Here is a 23,021-nt window from a genome sequence, read left to right on the forward strand (position 1 = left end):
TACCGTATTTTTTTTCAATTTTAAGCTCAAATTAAAAGAATGTAAGAAAAAAAAACCAGACAATGCTGTTGATTTTTAAATACGTATGCTTATGTTTAAATACATTTTAATCTTACTATGACTGGTGCCCTTGCGCGTGCAATTGCTTAACAAGTGTTGACTGTAGTTGGTTAATGTTTCGCATCGTTTTCCCTCATCAACGTCCATTCAACGTGTGTCTATTGTGCACATAAGCGTAAACAAAATAAAGACACTATCGGTGTTAACATATTACTATATTTATATTATAATCATCAAATTCAATGAAGTACCTGAAACTAACAAGCGGAGGCGCACAGCCGCCGCCCCCTTCAACACGCGGTCCCAGCGACGACAAAAAGAGAAGAAAGGCACAAAGAGTTGAGAGATTGACCAAAAACACGACGGACAGACAGACCACGTCTGGAATTGAAAGAAAACAAACAAAAAATGTAAAGAATGAAACAAACAAATAAACGTAAGCACTAAAGTGAGCAGAGATGTCACAGAAAAGGCACGAGTAGTAAAGTTTTTGCTGAATGTATGAAAGAGACGCGTTTCTGTTTGCCCCCTCCCTCCCAAAAAAACAAAAAGCACACAGGGCACAAAAGATTTGAGACAAACAAATTCAATACTCTTCTTGACAGCGTGGACAGCCACAGCAACCAGACGGACCGTTCGCTGAGAGACGCAGAGGTAAAAAAAATAAAAACAACAAAAACACAACCAACCGAGAGGCGCCGGATGATGAGATGACATCATTGGCCGGGCTTATACGCATCAGGTAAATATGAGCGCTCGTGCACAAAAAGTCAGACATTCATTAAAACACACATGATCACATACATTCACTCACTCACACACACACACACACACACACACACACACACACACACACACACACACACACACACACACACACACACACACACACACACACACACACACGGGAAATCAATGACTCGCACGCACGCAGGCTTGTATGAGGTGTTTGTGAAGATTAGGTGGCGGTCGTGTGAGGTACGTGTGTACGCCAAGCCCAAAGTGGCGCGGAGCTTGTTAGTGTCGTAGGATGCTCTCGGCGTGCGTCCGTCTGGTCTGGCTCTCGCTCGTTTAGTGTTACGACTTCCTCCTCAGAAGAAGGAGTATTGGTTGTCCACGGCTCGGGGCGCCCGGGTGGCCTCCGGCTCTTCTCCCTCCACCACAGCTGCCGCCTCTAATTGGCGCAACGGAGTGTCCCGGTCGTCCCAGTCCTCCGACGCACTGCCGCTTCCCGCCCCGCTGCCGCCGCTGCCTCCCGCAGCCGCTGTCTCTGGCTCCGTCTCTCGTCCTCTCTCCTGGGGTGGCGTCGGGGGCGGCGGGCGTCCTGGTGGAATTGGGGGCGGTTGTGGGGGGCTACGGGGTCTGCTGGTCAAGTCTGTGTAAAAATGAAACGGGGTGTGTGAGAAAAACATTTAAATGCGGCTGGAGTAAGGGGGGGCTAGCAAAAGAAAGTGAGGTCAGGAGCGAAGGAGGAGTCATGGAACCCATGGTTGTTATGGAAACAGTCAACTCTCACACTGAACCTTTCTACTTCCTGTTTGGGTCACAGGAAGTGAAGATTGCTTCCTACACGGGCATCTACACCACCTTGTGGCTTCTCAACACGCTGCAGGAAAGCTTTCGCCAACATTTGCAACGTCACACAATCCAGCCAATCATGGACGAGCCTTCACACACCCACTCTCAGATCACACACGCACTCACACAAGCACACACATTCACGTTCTCTCACAACCAAACACACTTTCACACGCGCACACACTAACGCAAGCACCCTCACTATCTACTCAGTCACACACTCTCACTAAGTCCCTCACACACAAGTCACTTACACACAGTCAGAGATGGGGGTTGATGGAGAGTCGGGATGGCGCGTGGTGATGACATCACAGATGGTAGGCCGGCTGCCCGCCCTGTCCCGGCCTGCAAGGACGAGTGACGGACAAACAAAACAAGATGTCAAAAGTGGGAGGGGCGGCGGGAGGTGGCCGTTGTGCGGCAAAAGGAGGAAAAGGAGGGCAGGTGGCGGGCGACGCGCTCCGGCTCGTACCCGGCTGGCGGACGGCAGCGGCACCCACGAAGCTGATGAGCGTAACGTCGGAGGCACCGCCCGACTCCAACGGGATGGGGTGCACGCGGAAATGCTCCAGCATGTCGAAGATGGACTGGAACCAAAGGTGCTGCACGCGGCACTGTCCGTCCTCGTTGAGTGACAGGCGCAGGTGCTGCCGGATAGGACGACACGCATATCGTCATCGCGTGTGATGGGAACATGCGTGTGAGCTAGAATCAACGTGTGTATGTGACCTCGTCATAAAAACGGATATGGCGAGGCACCGACCTTGGCCTTCCCCTGGAAGTTGAAGGTGAGAACGTATTCGCCGCGCCTCGTCTCGCTCTGGCGCACCAGGAAGACGCCGTGGCTGGCCGGCCCGCCCGCCAGCACCAACTGGGCCGCTTTGAGGCGCGACAGGGTGCCGTGGAACCACTGGCACTCGCTGAGTGGGTGCTCCGGAGCGTCACCCACCGTAGGCTCGGAAAACAGGAAGGAGCCTGTGTATGTTATGGAACCCACACGGTGACATCAGACCAGCCGCCCGATCGCTTAGAGAAGCTCGGAAATACGCAGCATTCGCATCACCTGTAGCATCCGGCGTCTCAGCAAAGGGCGTACCCAGACTAGACCCGCCCCCTCCAAGAACACGCGCGTCAGGGTCGTCCAGAGGGGCTCGTGGCGGCAATTCGGGCGGAAGAGGCTCCATCGGAGGGGAGGAGCCTGCCACGCCGCCGTAGCACACTGCGGTAGTGTGAAAGAGGAAGCGGCATCAAAGAACGTCCAAGTGCCACCACGATGGTGCGTTTGGCCGCACTCACCTTGCGACAGACGGTCGATATTCTCGGGCGTGCCGCTGATGTCCGGCGGGCCGTCGGGGTCTTCCTGCCTGCTGTCAATGTATCACATCCCAAACCGCATTACTTGTAGTACATCACGCACGCCACGTCACATGCAAGACGCCAGACCGTCACCAGTCGCGTGCCATGTGACAAGCCGTCCGTCGTTTGCTACATGAAGCTCCTTACCTGAGACAGATTCCGTTGCGGATGTCGCTGAGCCACGCCCTCATCTGGATGGCGTCTCGCGTCTCTATCACATACTGGACAGCGCCTTCCAGCTGACAAAAAAACCCACAGATGAGCGCAAAGAAACGCAGAGACCACTGAAAACGTCCGCTAGCTCACACGTCAACATCTCACCTGCAGCAGGAAGCTGTTCTCCTTGTCGGGGACCTCCAGCGCCGTCGTGCTCCTCACGTCCACGATGGCGCCGCACGCCACTGTCCGCCGCGGTTTCGACGCCTGACAGTGTCAAACGTGGACGCAAATGTCATCATTGTTATTTTTTATATTTCATCATCATCATACCTTAGGTGGAATGAAGAATTCCAAGTAGTATTCGTCACCACGCTCGCCTTCCCGTTCCCTATCTCGGAGGACCAGACGACACTTGTGCCAGCGCCCGCCCCTCCAGGGTACGTTGCCGGTGCCCGCCGCAGCCACACCCGGAGCCCCGGCCGCCTGTGCCACCGTGTTGTTGTTGTCGGGGCCGTGATGCGGGAGAGCAAAGGAAAAGCCTGGGAAGCCGTGACCTCCGCTCAACTCATCGTTCGATGAACTAACGCTCACACCGCCTTCCCGAACCAACCGTCCCACCTTCCTGGGTGGAGCCACGGAAGCGTTGGCGCAGTTGGGTGGCATCGCAGATGCGGCGGCGCCCAGGGTTAGGACGGGAGGCGGGGATCGCGTAAGTCGCAGTTTTTCCAGGCGGTGGCTCCACTTGTCCTTCTCCCCGCCTTCACCGTTGCTCCGCCGACGGTCCCGGGCGGCGTCAGAAAGCGACAAAGAGGTGGCGCTGCTGGAGGACGAGGGGGGCAGCGAGGACGAAGACGAGTGTGGCAGGGACAGGGGCATGGACAGAGACACTGGCATGGAGGAGGTGGGCGTCGGAGGCTGGGTAGCGGCGTTCCGGGCCGGAGTGGCATCCTGCATCCCCAGGGTGTAGCTGTAGCTGGCGGGCAGCGGGCTCTGCGCCGAGTCGCTGGACGAGCTTCGCCAGTGCAGGATGCCTCGCACACTCCCGCGCACGCTTCGCCCCACGCTGCGCAGCGAGAAGCGCTTCTTCACTTTGTTTTTAGAGCCGGAGCCAGAGCCATTGCCTTTGGAATCGGGCGGGGGCGTGCTAGGCGCACAGGAGGGATCGGGGAAGTCCGCCTCGACGCTCTCGGCTTCTCGCTCGTCCGGCTCCGCCTCCTCCCCCACGGACCCTGCACCCGGCCAACTGTCCTCCTCTTCCTGGGCGGGCGCATCCCCATTCCCACCGGCTGCTGCGCCGCCCCTGTCGTCTCGCCTGCCATTGTTGCCCCCCACAGATGAGCAGCAGGACGACGACGAAGACGGCGGCAGGACCTGGCCGTGGGCGTAGGGATCTTGAAATCTGTCACCGCTGCGACCGTCCAGCAGGAGGCGTGTGGGTGCCTGTTTCGAGGCCAGCCGTGCCACATTAGCGGTGGGGCAGGATGGGACAGCCACGCCAGACACCGATGAGGGGGACGCGGCCTCTTCTTCCAGGGAGGTGGCGTCTGACTGGGGAGCCCAGCTCACCAGTTCCTCCGTGCCAGAGGTGCCGTCGACTGGCGGCGCCCCCTCCAGTTCACTCTGGAAGTGGCGGACGAAGCGATCCATGAAACGGCGACAGAAGGCAGCGGCCGAGTCAGACGAGTAGTGCGGGTTCTCCAAGAGAAATGCCCGGAAGTGACGGGCAAAGTCGCCGGCCGCCACGCGGGCGTGAAGCTCGCAGAATTCAGTCCAGCTGAGGCAGGGTGAGGGCGAGGGAGTGGGCGTGTCCGACAGCGAGGACGGGTGGGTTGGGGGTGGCGGGCTCATCAGAGGCGGGAGGGGCGGCGGCCGCGGCGACAGGGGCAGCAGAGAGGGTGACGGTGGTGACGGTGATGGGGAGGGAGACGGGGGCAAAGGGGAGGAGTTTGTGGCCCTCGGGCTGGGAGGAGTTAATAACGAGCCGTTCATCCTCCTGCCGACAACAACCAATCAGATCAGTCCTGACTTGCGATGCCGTACAGATGCAGGAAAAACGCCGCACGTGCGTGCGATCGTTTACAGCGGAGTGCCGAGTCCGGTGCTCATGGGAGCCCACGGTGTGCGGCTACATGATCCCGGCAACTTCCATGGTTCCTGGTGGCGGTCAGACGGTAAATACGTGGCCACCCGTGGGAGGCTGCATCCTGATCCAAAAATACACAAAAACTCATCACACACGTGCACAAGATCAACTATAAACAACTTTAATGACATGTACTATCTATCTTCATATACTATTCCGTTGCTTCCAACACTCCATTAATTTTATCAACAACAAATGCATCCTGTGGAATACTTTATACTTACTATGTATTTGATCACATTTCTTTTCTGCACACGTTACAAAAAAGTTACAAAAATGATGTAGGGCAGCAAACATTATATAACTATATTTGATGCAGTTATATAACTTTAGATTTGTACATTGTTACTTTTCTAAAAGTAGGCCTTCAAATCATTGGAGTATTTAAATTGTAATTTTTGTTACCTATTGTCCATGCAAAGACTGGACTTAATTAGAAATTATATCATTGTGACGTCTCTTTAATGCAAGCTTTCCAATGACAGCAACCTTTTCAAAAAAATGATGATTAATAAAGTAACATAGATGCTGAACCTCTGGTTCAACAAAAAAAAGGTCACCCCTAAAATCTCAACTGACTGAATATTAACGAGATGGACAGAAATTGGTGCATTTTCAATGCTCTAGTATAGTCATTTTCTTACGTTTATCACAGAAAAATTGTACTCTTCTCATTGGAATTGTCTTTTAAAATATCCGTCTGATGATTATTTGTAAGTTTTGAAATACCGTTTTCACCATGCAGATACGTGTAACGGTGAGGTAAATAACGCTGGCTGACTTTAGCTCGCTCACGCTAGCAAGGCGAGTGTTGCTCATTCAGCTGAACAAAATCACAAAGAGTGTGCCCCCACCCCAAAAATCTGCCATTTGTCCCATTACAGGAGCGACGTCTTGTTGAAAGACGTTTTGTCCGAGGGTCACAAATGAAGCCATCGCTTAGCAGTTGGCCTTGCCAAATGCACTGTGGAGCTAGGCTAGCTGTTAGCTCCGCGATTAGCTGCTAGCAGACAGTATCTGGCGGCTATAAATAAACCTACGGGGAGCATCAACCAACACTACCTGCAAATCACAGCCGCGTCCAGGCATCCGTCAGCGGGGCCGAACCCGAGTGAAACGAGCGCGGAGGTGTGGACGCATAGCGGCGCGATGGCGTCCCATGGGGAGGCTCCTGCTCCTGCTTCTTCTTGCTGTTCTTGTTGTTGCTGAAGAACAAGATTGCGAGCAACAGTCACTCGCCACAGATGAGATACTAGCTTGCAGCTAGTCTGCTGAGGCTGCCGAAGCTACGCTCCACAAACTCTCGCGAGATTTAGTGAGTGCAACGTTACACACCGAGGATGGATGGACGGACACTTAGATGCACAAAAAACGCGCACACACGCACACGGATATTTTGCAATCTCTTTCTGTCTCTATCAATCTATCGATGCATACATCTATATTTTAAGATTTCATGTGATAGTTAAAATATTTATTTTAACCCGGAAGCGGAAACGTGGAGTGTCTCTTCGCCGTGTTTGTTAAAAAACAAATCTACATGTCAAATGGATGATCTTGAATATAGCTTTCACTCACAGCGGTTTGTATATTCATTTGATGCGCTGAGCTTGTGACGTTCAGGGTCAGCTGACGTCCTCTCAAGCTCACGTGATTTCATATTTTCGGATTCGTCTTCTACTTGCTTGGGATTGTGAGGACAATTTTACAAAAATCCGGCTGGTTCCGTCATGGTGTATTTTGGGTCCATACGGAAGAAATCCATGACACTTAAATTAGCTTAGTTTAATTTTGCCAGCATCTGGCATTCCAGAGGCGACAAAGAAGCAACCAAATCGCCGCCTGCTCTGTAAGTGGACAAATATACGTTTAATTTCCACATACATTTAAATCAACAACATCCACTATTATGCCTTCTATTACCACCAATGTTTAAGTATCTTATAGTGGTGCCAAGTGCACTCATATTACTTTCAGCCATCTGTACTATAATAATTTTCTCATGACTTTTGACCTTGACTTCCTCCATTTGGAAACTTTGCTGTATGTACTTTCTACTCCGTAATTTGTCCTACTTTGTTGTTACCTTTTTCAACCTCTGCGAAAGGTGACAACATAAAATCCAAAATGATGTGATGTAATTAAATAAACAAAGGTCGGATGGTTTGGGTCAGATCATTACGGAGTACTTCCAAACATGACAGAAGGCCAGAACCATCAGCCACACTACATCGAATTAGAAAAATCTATTCAAATATGTCCATGTATGTTGACCCTTTTGACCAAAGCATTTTGTTATGAAGAAACCTGTGAAGGCTTGTAAAATGTGGGGAAACAAAAGTTGGTCTCCTTGCACACTGAACGTCTTGTCATCGTCAGATGTTGAGAGGCCAACACACACGCTTCCAAATGGGTCCTGACGGCAAGAAGTTGATCAACGTCATCGTCCTGGGCGTGGCCTTTATGTTCATCTTCACCGCCTTCCAGACGTGCGGCAACATCGAGGTAGGCGGTGCCGACGCCACTCGTCACGCCAGCTTTCACACCACCCTCTCTTGTTCCTTGCAGCAAACGGTCATCAAGAGCTTCAACAGCAGCACCTTCCATGGCAGCGGATACACCAGGTAAGAGTTCACAAATGTCGCATTATGGAGGGGGGGCTGCTAATGTATTTGTGCGTGTGCGGTCCAGCATGGCGGTGATCTACGGCGTGTTCTCGGGGTGTAATCTGCTGGCGCCGTCGGTGGTGGCGGTGATGGGTGCACAGCTATCCATGTTCTTCAGCGGCCTGCTGTACAGCGCCTACATCGCCGTCTTCGTCTACCCGTACACGTGGAGCTTCTACACCGCCTCGGTGCTGGTGGGCATCGGCGCCGCCGTGCTATGGACGGCGCAGGGCAACGTGCTGGCGCTCAACTCGGATACGCGTACCATCGGCAGGAACAGCGGCGTCTTCTGGGCGCTGCTGCAGTTCAGGTGAGCTGCGCAGCGTGTGATGTTGGACACTTAGTTTGCTTCTGCTGATGGTGTACGCGTGTTTTTAGTTTACTGTTTGGAAACCTGTTCATCTTCTTGGCCTGGCGCGGACACGAGCACATCTCAGGTAGGATGGGGCCGGTCATGCAGGTGTAGACGCGCTGCCGTGCAAGTTTGACTCCCGGTCTGCGTGTGTGCAGACAAGGACCGGCAGACGGTGTTCATCTCCCTGACTGTCATCAGCCTGGTGGGCTGCTTCCTCTTCTTTCTCATCCGGAAGCCCGACTCCGAAGCTGAAGTTGCGCCTGGCGACGAATCGGAGGCCCTCCTGCCCTCCAACTCGAACGAGAGTACACTCGGGTACCTGTTGGCATGAGGCTGATGTTAATGAAGCTTGTGATATCTTGCGGTTGCCATGGCGACAGATTATTTTTGATTATTTTTTTCCGTTGCTACCTCGACGCCCAAAGAAAAAAAAATGTCATGTGCCAATTTTACTCGTTTAAAGCCTACTGTGTTATTTGAAAAGATTTTATATTGTCCTTTTCTCAGCTTTTCTCTCAACTTGTCTTTACAGCTCGCCTTTCTCGCACGTCTGCTCGCAAGCCCTGGACGCTTTTGGTACATGCGCGTTTTTTTTAATGAGGCGCAAAAAGCTCATTTAAATGACCGTGCTTCTGTCCTCCTGCTCCCCAGTGCGGGCGTGCAAGATGCTGGTGACCAAGGAGATGTTGCTGCTCAGCCTCTCCATCGCGTACACAGGTGACTCACAACTTGTCGTCATGTGACGCGCCCCCCCCCCCCTTGACGGCTGACGTTGACAGCACGCGTGTACCGGCAGGCGTGGAGCTCACTTTCTACAGCGGTGTGTACGGCACGTGTATCGGCGCCATGACGGGCTTGGGAGCGGATGCCAAGAGCTTGATGGGGCTGTCAGGCATCTGCGTGGGCCTGGGGGAGATCCTGGGCGGGGGAGCCTTTGGCGCACTCACCAAAGGCGGCGGCCGCGTTGGCCGCAATCCCGTGGTGCTGCTCGGCCTGTTGTCGCACTACGTGGCCTTCTACCTCATCTTCATCAACATTGCCGACGACGCCCCCTTAGCGCCCGAGGAGGGAACCCAGCTCATTGCCTACATACGGCCCAGGTCGTCCGCCATCGGCTCTAAACGCAACACCGCATGCAAAACACACGTTAGGATCATCAGGAGCAAAAATATCCCCGCCATTGCAACATGTATGATTCCAAATTGATGACATTCATGGCCGCTGTGTATGTGCAGTGTGGGCGTGGCGCTGCTGAGCAGTTTCCTGTTGGGCTTGGGCGATAGCTGTTTCAACACACAGCTGCTCAGCATCATCGGTTTCACCTTCCGCGACAACAGTGCCCCCGCCTTCGCCGCCTTCAAATTCATTCAGGTGGGAAGGTTTGATATTCTTTGTCAACCGTGCCTACCTTCTCCAGTGACCTAATAGAAGTTTGAAGGTCACAGTGGTGTCACCTCGCTGTTGTATTTGCTCCTCAGTCCATCCTGGCAGCGGTGGCCTTTTTCTACAGCAACTTCCTTCTGCTGCACTGGCAGCTTGTCATCATGGTCGTGTTGGGATTCGCCGGCTCACTTACCTTCTTTGTTGCCGAGTGGCGGGCGCAGGCGGGCGCGGTCGACGGCATCTGATGAAGATAAAGATGAGGACTCGCTTCGCACATTTACACCACCACAGAATTTGCACGTTCACTTTAATAACACAGCGAGGCATGATGGGAAGTGCTGCTGGTTGCTGGCTTAAGTTTTATTTTTTTACCGGAATGTTGACCACCAAGAAGGGAAAACCGAGACGAACTAATGATGTCAAAAGTTGAAATAAAGTTTGAAAGAGCAATACTTTGGTCTGTGAGTGCTTCGAAATGCAACGAACCTTTGCATTCTATTAGCTCACCACTAGATGGCAGCAATATCTACACGCTATCCCTTATAAAACGAGCAATCAAAACAAAGTGATGCTGTACTGCCCTCTTTTGTTGAATAATGATTATTACATCTACAGATTGTCTTCCAATGTAAAAACAAAAGTGCAAGTAGTCCAGCATTTTTGGTGTTAATGACGACTTTGCACAACATTGAAAGTAACGTCACATGCAAGAGAATACGTCATGTTAAACGATCATCAAAGTTATCTCATGATTTCATTTGACCGCCAAAATCCTGAATACACGTTTCCAAACAAAATGTTCTACTTTTGGGAACGTTAGTCCTGTATAAGGAAGAAATATTGTACGTTGGCGAGACAAACAAAAAGCTTCAACTCGCAAAACTGATCCCCCCCCCCCCTTACAAATAAACTCGAAAGTCGTAAAATGGGCCACAGAGAGGTGGACGGATGGAAGATTCTGCAGTCGTAGCGTGGAAGCGTGCCGTGAGTTGGCCGCGTCGGTGTGTCTCCATGGAAACGGGCGGGCCAATGGGCGCGTGGCAGATTGTTTACAAGGGGGCGCGTCCGCCGTTGCTCCGGTTACGTGTTCAGGTATTAAAGTGGCACTGCGGGCTGCGCGTCGTCTTCGTTTCTTTGCGTGGCTCTTTGTTGGCCCTCGCGCGCGCACGCACGTACACGCACGTACACGGAGACACACGCAGGCAGGAGGCGCGCGCACAGTTCACACGGACGAGAGACGCTTGACTGCAGGTAAGATCAGACTTTTTTTAATCTTTTGATTTCGTTTCGACATTTAATGCTGTTTTTTTTTTTTGTTGTTGCGTCGACTCGACGTGAAAAAAGTGCAAAAGTTTGTCATGTTACAGTTTTAACTCCCTTAACAAGTTCAATACGTGAACATAATTAGAAATATCTTCACAAGTTCAGTTTGTTCGATGTGAATAAAAACGTTGCGCGCAACAATTTGCAAGCGAGGCGTGCACGCGCGCAGGTGTGAAGAGAAACTGACTGTGTTCAAATGAGTCCTCGCGCACTCATTCACACGCTAACAATTCCTCTCTCACTTCACTGCATTCATTCTCATGTTCTCACTTCGGAACGCTCAACTGACACTTGACCTCATGCAGTCATGCTCTCATTTTCTCACTTAAATGTGTTTGAGGACGTGACTCCATTGTTCAAATCTCACTCATTCATTCACTCACTGACTTGAGCACGTCATACCTTTGCAGTCAAGTTGAGGACGGCAAAGTCGTCACGGCGCTGATGAGCATGGAGTCGTGCTACCAAGGGGGTCCCGAGGAGTGCGAGGGTCTGGAGGAGGTTCTGGTGGCGGCGGCGGCCCAGGCGGAGGCGGGTGCAGCAGAGGTGGGCGCAGCGGATGCGGGCGCGTCCTGGGGCGGCACTGCCACTTTGGATGACAGCCTGACCAGCCTGCAGTGGCTGCAGGATTTCTCCATCGCGGGGGGCGGCGTCCCCCCTGGCCGACCGCCGGCACCCCCCCACCGACACCACCCACTGGGGTGGGAGGCACCCGCCTCCCCGCTTGCGGCCGACCCGGCCTCGGCGGGCGCGCCGCTCACACCCGGAAAACCCACAGCGGCTGCTTACAGCCGACTGCTGCCGCTGCCCGCCATTGTGGCGCGCGGCCATTGCCCAGACGAGGTGGACTACAAGACGGACGCCGGCGTCAAGCCGCCCTACTCATACGCGCACCTAATCTGCATGGCTATGAAGCACAGCAAGCACAGCAAAATGACCCTCGCCGGCATTTACAAGTGGATCACAGACAACTTCTGCTACTTCAGGCATGCCGAGCCCACCTGGCAGGTATGGGTCCAGTCACCCAACACACTTACACACACACACACACACACACACACACACACACACACACACACACACACACACACACACACACACACACACACACACACACACACACACACACAACGTCCAGCTCAAGTGTGTAGGAACAATTTTGTGCAGTTTGTCTTTTTTCAACAAAAATTTTAATTTGCCACATAAATGATTGATGAAGTTGGTTTTGTAGTGCCACCATGGAGCAGATAATATTTAACAAAGGTCAGAAACTCCATTTAGACTGTGGAGAGCGGGGGCATGGAGGGGGGGGGGGGGAGCAGCATGAATACTAATAGTGTGCCATACATTTTTTATTGCACTAGCAAACAAGGATGTCACTTAGCAAGGTTTGGCTACTAACTCGTGCGTAGCTGCGATGCTAAGCCGTGTGTTTTTTCAGAACTCGATCCGCCACAACCTGTCGCTCAACAAGTGCTTCATCAAAGTTCCTCGTCAGAAGGATGAACCCGGCAAGGGCGGCTTCTGGAAGATTGACCCGCAATACGCCGAACGCCTCCTGAGCGGCGCCTACAAGAAGCGCCGCATGCCACCCGTCAGGATCAACCCGGCGTTGCAAAGCCGGCTGGGGCGAGCTCCGCCGACGCCCGTCGGGAGCCCCGTCGGCATTCTGCGTGCTGATGACCAGTCTCAGCGACTCCTGCAGGAGTTTGAGGAGGCCACGGAGCAGAGCTGGGACGCCCGCCTGGCCCAGGGGACCATGTTGGGGTCATGGCCCACGCCCGGGGGTGGCACCAAGAGGAAGTCAGGCCGCAGGAGTGGTGAAGGCAAGACCCCCCGCCGCCCAGGCTCCCCCCCGTTGCTCCCTACGGATGAGCAGAAGGAGAGCGGCCCTCTCAAGGGTGACTTTGACTGGGACGCCCTGCTGGACTCGGCGCTCAGCGGCGAGCTCAGCCTAGACGCCGGCGATGCCCTGGGCCCCATCATCCAAGAGGATGAGCTGAGAGTGCCAGCCAATGGCCCCGCGGGGGACGCGGACGCGCTAGGCGAGTCCCAAAAGTCTTTCCTGGGCTCGGCCTTTCTGGAGAGCCCCTGGCTGGAGGAAGAGGCGGAGCCGGAGCGCAGCGACTTCCTGTGTGGCGCCGGCGTCAATCTGGAGCAATTGTTTGACCTTGCAGAACCCCCCGCGGACTCACTGCTCTGAGGTCGCCTGGACCCCGCGCCTCAAACTTTTGATACTCAAGGGACTTCATGTTTACGTCACATGATTGACATCTGATATTTTTTTATGTCCATTTTTCACTTATCTACACTCAGTGAGATGGAGCCCAAATTCTTGCATCCAGCGTTCCATGCATTCATCCATTCATCCGATAATCCATCCAACATTCATAATGCAGGCAAGAAAATATCCATTGTCTAACCAACATTGATAGTTGGTTGCATAGATCCCAAAAACATTTTCATTCAACCAACAATCCCTCCATCCATGCTTCCAACAACTTTCTCTCTTTCTCTCGCTCTCTTTCTCTCGCTCTCTCTCACTCTCTCTCGCTCACTCTCCATTTCAGGGTGCTGTCCTTTCTGACTGGACTAAAGGCGGGTTACATTCCATTGGTTGCTAGCCAATCGCAGGGTATATCATTCTAAATATACGCACAATTAAGTTTTTGATCTTCAATGAAGCTAACATGCTAACACGCTAATGGGAAGAAGTCGAAGAACAACCGCTCAGATTCTAACCCTGAACCTCAATACCTTAACTGATCAACATTAGTCCACTAATGTGACTGAGATCAACATCAAGGCAACAAAAATCATCATATACCAACTTCCTGCATTGGCTCCGCCTCCTAAGGCTCAACTTCCCATCGCAATGGACAAAAATAACATTGTCAATTGTTAGCATTTGCCAAATGAAGCTTTTATGGACTTTGAAAGACAAGATCAAAGTGATGACGTTTTGGTCGGAGAAAATGTCCCGTGACCTCTGAACACTCGTGCGGGACGTTGAGAAATGACAGAAGACATTACATGACTTGTGAGTTTGTTCCTATTCCATCACTATGACAGCAAACCGCAAGATTGATTGGCTCTTCTTTTTTAATGCTATTTTTTTCCAAACAATAAAAATGTCTTTTACTGCACCTTGTTGCCTCACCACACATGCACACACACACAACACATACACACACACATTAACACAACACGCATGCACACGAACATACTACACACACACACTGCAGGTTGTAGTGCTTGTGGTCCCAATTGTCGGCCACGGGGGGTCTTTGTCTTGCATGTCTTTTGTGTGTTACAAGCCTCCATATATCAGCAACTAAGACCCCCCCCAGGCAGACCCCCCAGCCGGGTCATGTGCTCCCTCATCAAGGTTGCGGTGTCATGTGACATATGACAGACACCCAACACGCTGCATCGGGCAACATTCCCCGCTTCATAATCACTCGATAAGGATTTCATTAAGTACTTAAATATGGATCTGTTATTACAACAGTGGACCGAGAGAGTTCCTAAAATATCAACTAAAAAAGTTGTTATGAAGTGATTCAGTGAGAACTGTCCAGAATTTTTTATTTTGTGGCCTATATAGTTGATGCAAATGTCCGTGTCACGGCATGGGCCACTTGGCAAATCGTCTCTTGCTCGCCCGCCCCAACGTGTCCGCGGTAACCCGAGTCGCGTAAGACGAGCTCACGGCCGAAACACTAACCCTCGACACGACAAAATGGCCGCCAGTCGCACTACTAATATTGACGGCGGCAACCGCTTCAAGGCGGGTCACGTGAGGGCGGCGGCTGACCAATGAGGGACGAGCACGCCGTGCAGTCATAATAGATGAGGACCAAGATGAGTAATCAGATTACCAGCACACATGCAGACGGCAACAACAAGACATGTTGTCCCATAAAGGCCTGTTGCCGCGGTAATGGCTGGTTGGGCTGTCACCAGGGGCGGGGCCTCAGATTTATGACACGGCTGCTGTGAAAGTTTGCAAACTTCAGTCGGGTGCACATGTGCTGCAAACACACAGTTTGATGTGCGACGGGTGGCGAGGTAACGACGAACGTTGGGGCCATGCTGCTAACTCAAACGCTAATAAGCGAAGCCCCACCCCTCGACAGGTCAATCATTACATCAGTATGTTAAAGTTATTTCATCACGTATTAAAAAGCCAGCAGGCTAGCCGGAGGAAACGACTTGGTCAGCCTCCTGCTTGCCATCCGCTCACTCGCTCACGGGATAAGAAATGGACGCCATGTGACATCACAAATCAGACAACTGCCAGCCAAGGTGCCCTGACACTGCCTGATAACAACACACACACGTACACACACATACACACAAGCAACACTGCCCTCTAGGTTGTCTGTGTTTGTGTGTCTTTAGACATCAGTGAGTTTACAAACCAACAATAGCCAACAAACGCTGGGCAACACAACAAGGCCGAAACCAGATGACACAAACGCACTTACACAGTCACAAACAAACAAGATGCTGAGTAGAAGATGGATGACAAATGAGATGGTGGATGCAAGATGGCGAGGAAAAAATGACATCATAAAAATCATCATTGAGATCATCGTATTACACAAACACACACTTATTAACTAAGAGGAATGCAGAATCAGGACATGGGCGGTGGGCGGGGGTGTGGGATGGATGCTTGTTTCTGTTCAAATCCCGCCCCCCTGCAAACAAAAGTTTCCAAAGCTTCCAGAATTTTCTGGAAGAATTCCAAATAGAAGCAGACGAACGTTTGTAGTTTCAGATCAAAATATAAATGTGATATAAATTGTTCATACACATTTTTGTTTGGAGAGTGTGTACTTTTGTGTATATGTGCGTGTTTGTGGGTTTAAGCTCAATATCCTCCATGCTCCAGTGAGGCTCATATTTTGACCTCTGGCTCACTCAGGCTGCCAGTACACAAGGTCACAGAGGTCATGAAATTTGCCATGTTGTTGATGTGTAACTTGGTATTTAAGCTATAAATAACATCTAGTCTCGACTTTACATGATGCAATATGTCATTGGGTTTTGCTCAAAATTATGTTTACACAAGTATGTGCTAAATATGCCATGTGTAAAATACGATATGCGCTTTGTGCTATCGAATTAAAAATGGGAAAAAGTAGTCAGCCAGATTCCTTCCAAGTCAGAGCGGTTGACTGACACTCCGTCTGAGCGCCGTTTTGTGACCTCGCGTGCGCTTTGCAAGTCAACAAGCAAACAACCCAAAAAAAAGCACCGTTCATTCAGCCCGTCCTTCCCGGCAGCAGATTAGGGGATCGGGTCATCGGGACCCCGAGGGGCCGCCGGAGAGCCGAGACGAGGTTAAGCGGCCGTGAATGGCCAACACAAAAGAGGACACGTCTGACGTCAGCGTCCACAAAAGAGTCAATGAAAAGACCTAAAATATTGTGCTTGTCTTACGTGTCGCATTTACACTCACAGTGGGCCCCTCCCTCCTCCGTACCCCGCATGGGTGGCCACCAGTGGTCTGCGGCTTCTTGGGATCTCCATGGCGATGAGTAGCACTAGCGAAGGTATCTGTCTTACTGGAAACCAACTTTATTGTTGACTTTCAGGAACGCCTGACGGGGGGTGTCTGTGTGTCTTTTGGGGGAAGATGGGGCGAGGGGAGGCGGCTATGGGGGGGTCGGAGGCACATCCTCATCTGTCCTGCTACATCCACGCTACACATGCCGACGCTAACATGGTAGATCAGCATTGAGTTCATCTTAAGGCTCATGTCGATATCGGTTTGCACTTTGTGTTCGCTAGGAAGACAATCAGTGCACTGGTGGGACAACTTTTGCCATTACAAGTGCAAATTTGGGCTTACAAGTGCACATTTAAACTTTACTAGTAAACTGCTTCACTATTTACATTACAGGGCCCAACTAATAGATGCGGTGTGCACTATTGCCACACCGATTAAGGATATGGACTAAAAGGCTTTGCATAAACACATCCCAAACACACATCCCTCTGAATTTTGTGAGAACTTTCGCGATCTAAAGTAGTTGGTGGGTCATATTTGTTTATCCACTAAGTCACAGGAGTCAAACTCAAGTCCTGGGGGGCAGATATGGCCCGCCAAATCGTTTTATGTGGCTCGAAAAGACAAATTATGCATCGACTTCATGCATCTCTGTCACACTACGGTGACAAAAATGAGTTTGACACTTCTGCACTGATGAATGAAAACTTGTAAACCATGGAGTTTTTTGCGCAATACCTCAACATATTTATAATTCTTACACAACCAAAAATCAAACTACTATTTTAGGGATCAACATCAAGTATGCAAGGTGGAAATGTCGATTTGGAAAAGCTCATCGAACGTTCTTGTCTCTACAAGTTGTAACGTGTTTAAACGTGTTGCGCTCTGGCGCCCTCTTCTGCCAAAGTGTGGAAGTACATACTTAGGACCCCGCGGGGAAGCGACTCCACACGCCGGTTACGGAAGGGGAGGGGGAAACATCCTTTACATTATTTTTCCATTCGATTTACTTTAAAAATCAAATTTTTACGTGTCAATATTCAATTGTAATTGCGCAAAATAAAAACTATTATTGTTTGTCAGCTGACCTGTTTTGGTCACGTGACCACATCCGTTTCCGACTCATGTGACTTTTTTCAAGATCGCTGAAGAAAAAACGAGCACGACAAAAAGTGATTATTATTATTTTTTTTTTTTGTCATCCCGTGGTTGACTTTGGACTCAAAAGAATAAGTGCGGAAGTCGGGTAAGGCGTCAAGGAGAAATCCCGTTAAAATACACAAAAATACTTTTGAGTCTTTTCGCTTGTATGTATTTATCACACCAAAGTTGACCGACTCCGGCGACTCTGGGGGTCGTTATACGCCCCCGTCGAATTAATAACACTTAAATAAGCCTCCTATAAATCGTGTCTTCGTCTTCCTTAACGTCTTTAAACGACTAAAAGCAATAATGACCACTTTGAAGAAGCACTTTTGGCTCGTTGCTTTTCTGTCAATTTCGTCGCACGCGTTTGGTATGGACGAAGAAAAAGAAGAGCACCAAGGGGCAAAGTCTCCGTGATAAGATGGCTGCTTATGTGTCCTCGAGAGACTTTTATACGTTAGTCATCATAACAACATCAGATAGATAGATAGATAGATAGATAGATAGATAGATAGATAGATAGATAGATAGATAGATAGATAGATAGATAGATAGATTCAGGACACACAAAAATTCAAAGTTGACAATTAAAGAAGGACCAGGTGATGATTCATGTATATACTGTAAATCTTTTCTTTTTTTTTTTAGACCTCCAAGATGCCGTCCAACAAATCGGTGTCGGAGGCGCCCATCACGCAGCTGCTCAACTGCAGGATCCTCCGCGACCACCGGCTGCAGAGGTGACCGCTGCTTGCACGCACGCAAATCAACACAAATACTTGCGACATTGAATTTCTGGCAGCAATAATTAATAAACACAGCCTGCATGTTGACTTTACATAGTCTATTTTAGGAAGCAACGTGCTTACAAAACCAGATATGTCCATCGGTAGCAGCAGGAGGACTTTAAACTTAATCAATAAATGAACACTAAACAATAAATGACAATGCAACTCACCCTTCATGGACCCACATTGGGAAAGGCAGTCAAAAAAAACTGTGTTCAAATACAAACACATTTGACAGGTCAGAAATGTCTTGACCTCACCCCATGCTTGCTAATTGCTCAACAGCTGGCTTCACTCATGCTTGCCTGCAATGCCAAGAGACAGGAAGAGCAGTTAACGTTCAAAACTAAATATTGTCTTTTACTGATAAAACAAAAACTAGTCAAAGTTGTGTCTCAAGCATTTTAGGCTTACTGCTCAACATCATTAACTTTGTGTTTGTGTGCACAGTGAGGACCTGTGGGTGCGGGAAGGGAAGATCCTGGATCCAGAGAAGCTCTTCTTCGATGAGCAGGCCTACGCCGACGAGCAAGTGGACTGCGGAGGTGCCATTGTGGCGCCAGGCTTCATTGATGTGCAGATCAACGGTGGCGTCCGCGTGTCTTGCCGTTGGTCTTCAAGCGTGTGTGTGACTGATGGCGGCGGCGTGCGCTCACCTCCACAGGAGGTTACGGGGTGGACTTCTCGCAGGCCACCGACGACATTGCCGCCGGGGTTTCTTTGGTGGCCCAGAAGCTTTTGGAACACGGTGTCACATCCTTTTGCCCCACCCTGGTCACGTCGCCGCCGCACATTTATCACAAGGTTACGATGGCTGCCAACAATCAAGGATGGGCGGGTGCCAATCAGCCGGCAGTCATAATGACCCCCGACCTCCCTTTCAGGTCCTGCCTCAGATCAAAGTCCAGAACGGCGGTCCGCACGGCGCAGGCGTTCTCGGTGAGCTCCCCTTTTAGTTTGGCGACGCCAGGAAGTTTGAGCCGGGTTCATAAGGTTTTTTTTTTTTTGTGGAGGGGTCCATCTCGAGGGCCCCTTCATCAGCGCCAAGAAGAAAGGCGCTCACCCAGAGCGCTACCTACGGAGCTTCTCGTGCGGCCACGACGACGCCATGGCCGACCTGACGGAGGTTTACGGAGGGCTGGACAACGTTGCCATGGTAACGCTGGCTCCCGAGCTGGAGGGCAGCCGATGGGCAGTGAGCGAGCTGTCCCGGAGGGGCGTGACCGTGTCGCTGGGACATTCGGTGGCCAACCTGACGCAAGCCGAGGAGGCTGTCGGCCACGGCGCCTCCTTCATCACGCACCTCTTCAACGCCATGCTGCCCGTACGAACACAAATATGTGCAAAAAATTCCAAAAATTAGTCATCAAAGTAACTTTTTTGTGGTTGTCCAGTTCCACCATCGGGATCCGGGCATCGTGGGCCTGCTGACCAGCGAACACATCCCGGCAGGACGCAGCGTTTACTACGGGATGATCGCCGATGGCATCCACACCCACCCTGCCGCCCTGCGCATCGCCCACCGCGCACATCCCAATGGTCGGCGAATGTACTCGACCGTTTGTTGAATTTGGACAAGATGTTTTTCGGTTTGCTAAGCAAGCAGACCAGATTAAAAGATCAAGTTGGCATCTTGCGCTGTAGGTTTGGTGCTGGTGACGGACGCCATTGCGGCCATGGGACTCCCGCCGGGTCGCCACACGCTGGGCCAGCAGGACGTGGAGATCTGCGGCCCGCACGTCTACGTGGCAGGTGAGCGCTCGAAAAACCACGGCACCACACAGTTGCGAACCATTTCTGTGGCACCAGTTTTTTTTATTAGCAATTAATCCAAATTTTGTTTTTTGATTAACAAGAAACAAGTCAAACTCACATTGTCAAATGAATTTGGTTTTCTCTCTGACAATATGTTGCTGGAATGTTTGGCAGAGCACTTGAGCAAAAACTCTCCACTTCCAAAGGAGTTGAAGCATGAATTGGTTTGAGTCTCTGGGTACTCTGTTGACTTTATTTGGGAATGTTCTTGGGGTTGCAGGCACGCAGACGCTGAGCGGCAGCATTGCCACCATGGATATGTGTGTCAGACACTTCAGACGTGCCACCGGTAAGCAAACACACACACACACACAGACATGAATGAAGGGAGGGAAGGTGACCAAGTTGTGTGTTGCTTAGGCTGCCGCGTTGAAGACGCCTTGGAAGCGGCTTCGCTGCATCCCGCACAACTTTTGGGAATCAGCCAGCACAAAGGAACTCTCGACTTCGGATCGCACGCAGGTCACTTTGCTTTTGTGTCTGTTTTCAGGTTGTCAACATGCGAAACACAGCAAAAAAAAAAGATTTTTGAAAAGATATGAAATTGGTTCATAGATTGAGAGTTTCTGAGTTTCATTTTGTTGATGTTTGATTACTAATTACTTTGCAGACTTTGTGCTGCTGGATGATGAACTCAATGTGAAGGCTACGTTCATTTCCGGACACCAAGTGTGGAGGGAAACCACTCAAGAAGAACAACCACAGACTTGAAAACCAACACAAACATCCTTTACATTGCATTCTGGAATGTCTTCCTTTCTAGACCCCCCCCCCCTCCCCTCCTCTGCGATTTTGACTGACACCTGTGCGGCCAATTCTGAAGCAATTATCTAATGACGTGCATAAAGAACCACTTATGAACTAAATTGTTTGTGGATGGGTCAACTCACCCAAGTGGCGCTTCATGGTGGAGTTTTACTTGCTGCGAGGATGCGCCACGCCCGCTGGCACATCAACCAGAACCAATAGATCTGCAGGGGCCAAAGAAGCCCCGCCCCCAGGTTGCACGGCCACGGGGCCCCCAGAACCGCCTGATGGATGGGGATGGACGCGTACCTGAGAAGCAAAACAAGATATTCATCGATCTTTGTGCCTGTTTCTGCGTCTGTCTGTCATGCTTACTGATTCAGTAAGCTGCAGTAACATGAGTCATTCTTTGCAGAGGATAAAGAATATCTGTGAGTATTATGATAAGCAGACTTTTTTAAGGGTAAGTCATTAAGTAAGTTTCAATGTACTGTACAAGGTGGCCTGTTGTTTTTCTTTTTTGTTTGTGAATAAAATTCAGTCAGGGCAGTCCCTGCAGAGCTTTATATTTTTTTCGGACACTGACAAATGATTGGTTGTGTGTTGATGACCTCACCTGCTGTAGGCCAGATACAAATATGGGAAGAGTGCCACACGGCAAGCCAAGAAGACCGAGAGCGTCAGCGCGCCGTTCACTTTAAACGCCAGCGTTTCGGCGCGCTTCAACTGAAAACGTCGCAAAAAGATGCCTGTCAATCATCACACACGCGACACACACACACACACACACGCTTACCTGTATGAGCACTTTGGCGAGACACACAAATGGGGTGCTTAGCTCAGCAAGAAACAAAACACCTTGGAAGTAATCGCCTTTGCCTTGCCTCCACACCTGCCACACATACAAGGAGCTGATGATGTCAGCGCTAAGGGGGGCGGGGTTTATGTGTTGCCACAGTTACCAGTGAGGCGGGCAGGCAGAAGACCACCATGAAGATGTGATGCAACACCATCAAATACTCTCGCCGCACATAGCCCAAGATGGCCTCCTGCCGCGCGCCGCCATCGGCCTCGTGACCCTTGACCCTTCGCCTGTGCCAGTCGCACAGGAACATGGCGTACACGTCATAGACAAAGTAGGGCGCGGCGAACGTGATGTAGGTGTCCGTCAGCCAGTGCCTGAGGGAACGCAGATTGGAACTCGAGCCTTTCAACTATAAGACGGCCGGCCACGTGATGCACTCGCCAACTCATTTGCCAAACAAACGCACGGGAGAGCCACCAAACTAGCCCCGCCTCTTTTCCCCTGCAATCTCCGGGATTAGCAAGAGACGCAAATAGATTGGCAGAGATTACACCAGCGGAGGTTACAACAAACACAAGCAGTGGTATGAAGGAGGGTAGCTGGACGAGAACCTCATGCTGCTACACCCTCATCCCTGCTGCCTCACCAACTTCGCACTCCTTCACCCTCACCTGTCATGCAGGAGGTCGCTCCGGCACGCCGAGGCAATGACACATCCCGCCGCCACTGCCGTGACGGCCTGGACTGATGACACAGCACTGAGAACGACGAGCGATTGTGATGTCATCACTCATGATCGTTTGCACTTTTCCATTAATCACTAAATAAATTGAATTGTGGACTGACTCTGAAATTGGTCTAAAAACAATGATTTGACCTTCCCTCCATTTTATGATTCAAAGCACATAATCGGATTATCTGTATTGAAGAGTGCAAGGAATTTTGCCACCTGTGTGTGTGTGTGTGTGTGTGTGTGTGTGTGTGTGTGTGTGTTCTAACCGTGCTGACACGATGACGGCGTCAGCCTGGCTCCATCCCATCAGGATCCTCAGAGAACGACTTGACAACAGGAAAATTCCCGGGAAGAAAAGCAGCCCTGAGACCATGAGGCCCCACATGTCTGCATGTCGCGATCAGGTGAGTCCGGCTGAGAGTGACCACCTGTCAAGACCG

The 23,021-nt window shown here is 50.9% G+C and overlaps 5 protein-coding genes and 1 long non-coding RNA gene across 11 annotated transcripts; 3 read left to right on the plus strand and 3 right to left on the minus strand.

Annotated features, from left to right (window-relative positions):
* Positions 1-256: 256 nt before the first annotated feature.
* sh2b1 (SH2B adaptor protein 1) lies at positions 257-6,623 on the minus strand. 2 transcript variants are annotated; one of them, XM_085934993.1, is made up of 10 exons: positions 6,359-6,623; positions 3,484-5,357; positions 3,316-3,417; positions 3,142-3,233; positions 2,935-3,005; positions 2,702-2,857; positions 2,402-2,613; positions 2,111-2,285; positions 1,893-1,983; positions 1,271-1,435 (listed from the first exon to the last, which is right to left on the minus strand). In XM_085934993.1, the coding sequence occupies exons 2-10, from the start codon at positions 5,140-5,142 to the stop codon at positions 1,414-1,416; spliced, it is 2,580 nt and encodes an 859-aa protein (XP_085791119.1). In that variant the 5' UTR covers positions 5,143-5,357; positions 6,359-6,623; the 3' UTR covers positions 1,271-1,413. The 2 variants fall into 2 exon arrangements, with proteins under 2 accessions (XP_085791120.1, XP_085791119.1); XM_085934994.1 differs by lacking the exon at positions 1,893-1,983 and having other exon boundaries at positions 257-1,435; positions 6,359-6,622.
* mfsd11 (major facilitator superfamily domain containing 11) lies at positions 6,357-10,152 on the plus strand. Of its 2 annotated transcripts, none has more exons than XM_085935006.1 (11): positions 6,357-6,611; positions 7,676-7,801; positions 7,865-7,920; positions 7,988-8,272; positions 8,341-8,399; positions 8,473-8,632; positions 8,850-8,893; positions 8,969-9,034; positions 9,114-9,417; positions 9,553-9,688; positions 9,796-10,152. In XM_085935006.1, exons 2-11 carry the CDS (start codon positions 7,676-7,678, stop codon positions 9,943-9,945), a joined length of 1,386 nt encoding a protein of 461 aa, XP_085791132.1. In that variant the 5' UTR covers positions 6,357-6,611; the 3' UTR covers positions 9,946-10,152. The 2 variants fall into 2 exon arrangements, with proteins under 2 accessions (XP_085791132.1, XP_085791131.1); XM_085935005.1 differs by lacking the exon at positions 6,357-6,611 and adding an exon at positions 6,696-7,145.
* Positions 7,147-10,308, minus strand: LOC147044096 (uncharacterized). The gene is made up of 2 exons (XR_015068573.1): positions 9,265-10,308; positions 7,147-8,636 (listed from the first exon to the last, which is right to left on the minus strand). It is a non-coding gene; the product is annotated as an uncharacterized LOC147044096 (long non-coding RNA).
* A 540-nt stretch (positions 10,309-10,848) lies between these two features.
* Positions 10,849-14,161, plus strand: foxj1a (forkhead box J1a). Its single transcript, XM_085934117.1, has 3 exons — positions 10,849-10,951; positions 11,434-12,031; positions 12,465-14,161. The coding sequence occupies exons 2-3, from the start codon at positions 11,468-11,470 to the stop codon at positions 13,224-13,226; spliced, it is 1,326 nt and encodes a 441-aa protein (XP_085790243.1). The 5' UTR covers positions 10,849-10,951; positions 11,434-11,467; the 3' UTR covers positions 13,227-14,161.
* Positions 14,162-17,653: 3,492 nt separating this feature from the next.
* Positions 17,654-21,685, plus strand: amdhd2 (amidohydrolase domain containing 2). Of its 4 annotated transcripts, none has more exons than XM_085933893.1 (11): positions 17,654-17,793; positions 18,342-18,433; positions 18,932-19,026; positions 19,146-19,285; positions 19,366-19,420; positions 19,495-19,805; positions 19,876-20,020; positions 20,126-20,233; positions 20,517-20,585; positions 20,657-20,758; positions 20,907-21,685. In XM_085933893.1, the coding sequence occupies exons 2-11, from the start codon at positions 18,351-18,353 to the stop codon at positions 21,005-21,007; spliced, it is 1,209 nt and encodes a 402-aa protein (XP_085790019.1). In that variant the 5' UTR covers positions 17,654-17,793; positions 18,342-18,350; the 3' UTR covers positions 21,008-21,685. The 4 variants fall into 4 exon arrangements, with proteins under 4 accessions (XP_085790019.1, XP_085790015.1, XP_085790016.1 ...); XM_085933889.1 differs by having other exon boundaries at positions 18,932-19,068; positions 20,907-21,681; XM_085933890.1 differs by having other exon boundaries at positions 17,666-17,719; positions 18,932-19,068; positions 20,907-21,683.
* On the minus strand, positions 21,521-22,979 carry LOC147044099 (ceramide synthase-like). Its single transcript, XM_085933894.1, has 5 exons — positions 22,848-22,979; positions 22,520-22,606; positions 22,006-22,222; positions 21,840-21,935; positions 21,521-21,769 (listed from the first exon to the last, which is right to left on the minus strand). Exons 1-5 carry the CDS (start codon positions 22,964-22,966, stop codon positions 21,656-21,658), a joined length of 633 nt encoding a protein of 210 aa, XP_085790020.1. The 5' UTR covers positions 22,967-22,979; the 3' UTR covers positions 21,521-21,655.
* Between the last annotated feature and the right edge of the window lie 42 nt (positions 22,980-23,021).

The sequence above is a fragment of the Syngnathus leptorhynchus genome, chromosome 16 (assembly GCF_054491065.1).
Source record: "Syngnathus leptorhynchus isolate UIUO chromosome 16, UIUO_Slep, whole genome shotgun sequence".
In the NCBI taxonomy this organism is placed as follows: Eukaryota; Metazoa; Chordata; class Actinopteri; order Syngnathiformes; family Syngnathidae; genus Syngnathus; species Syngnathus leptorhynchus.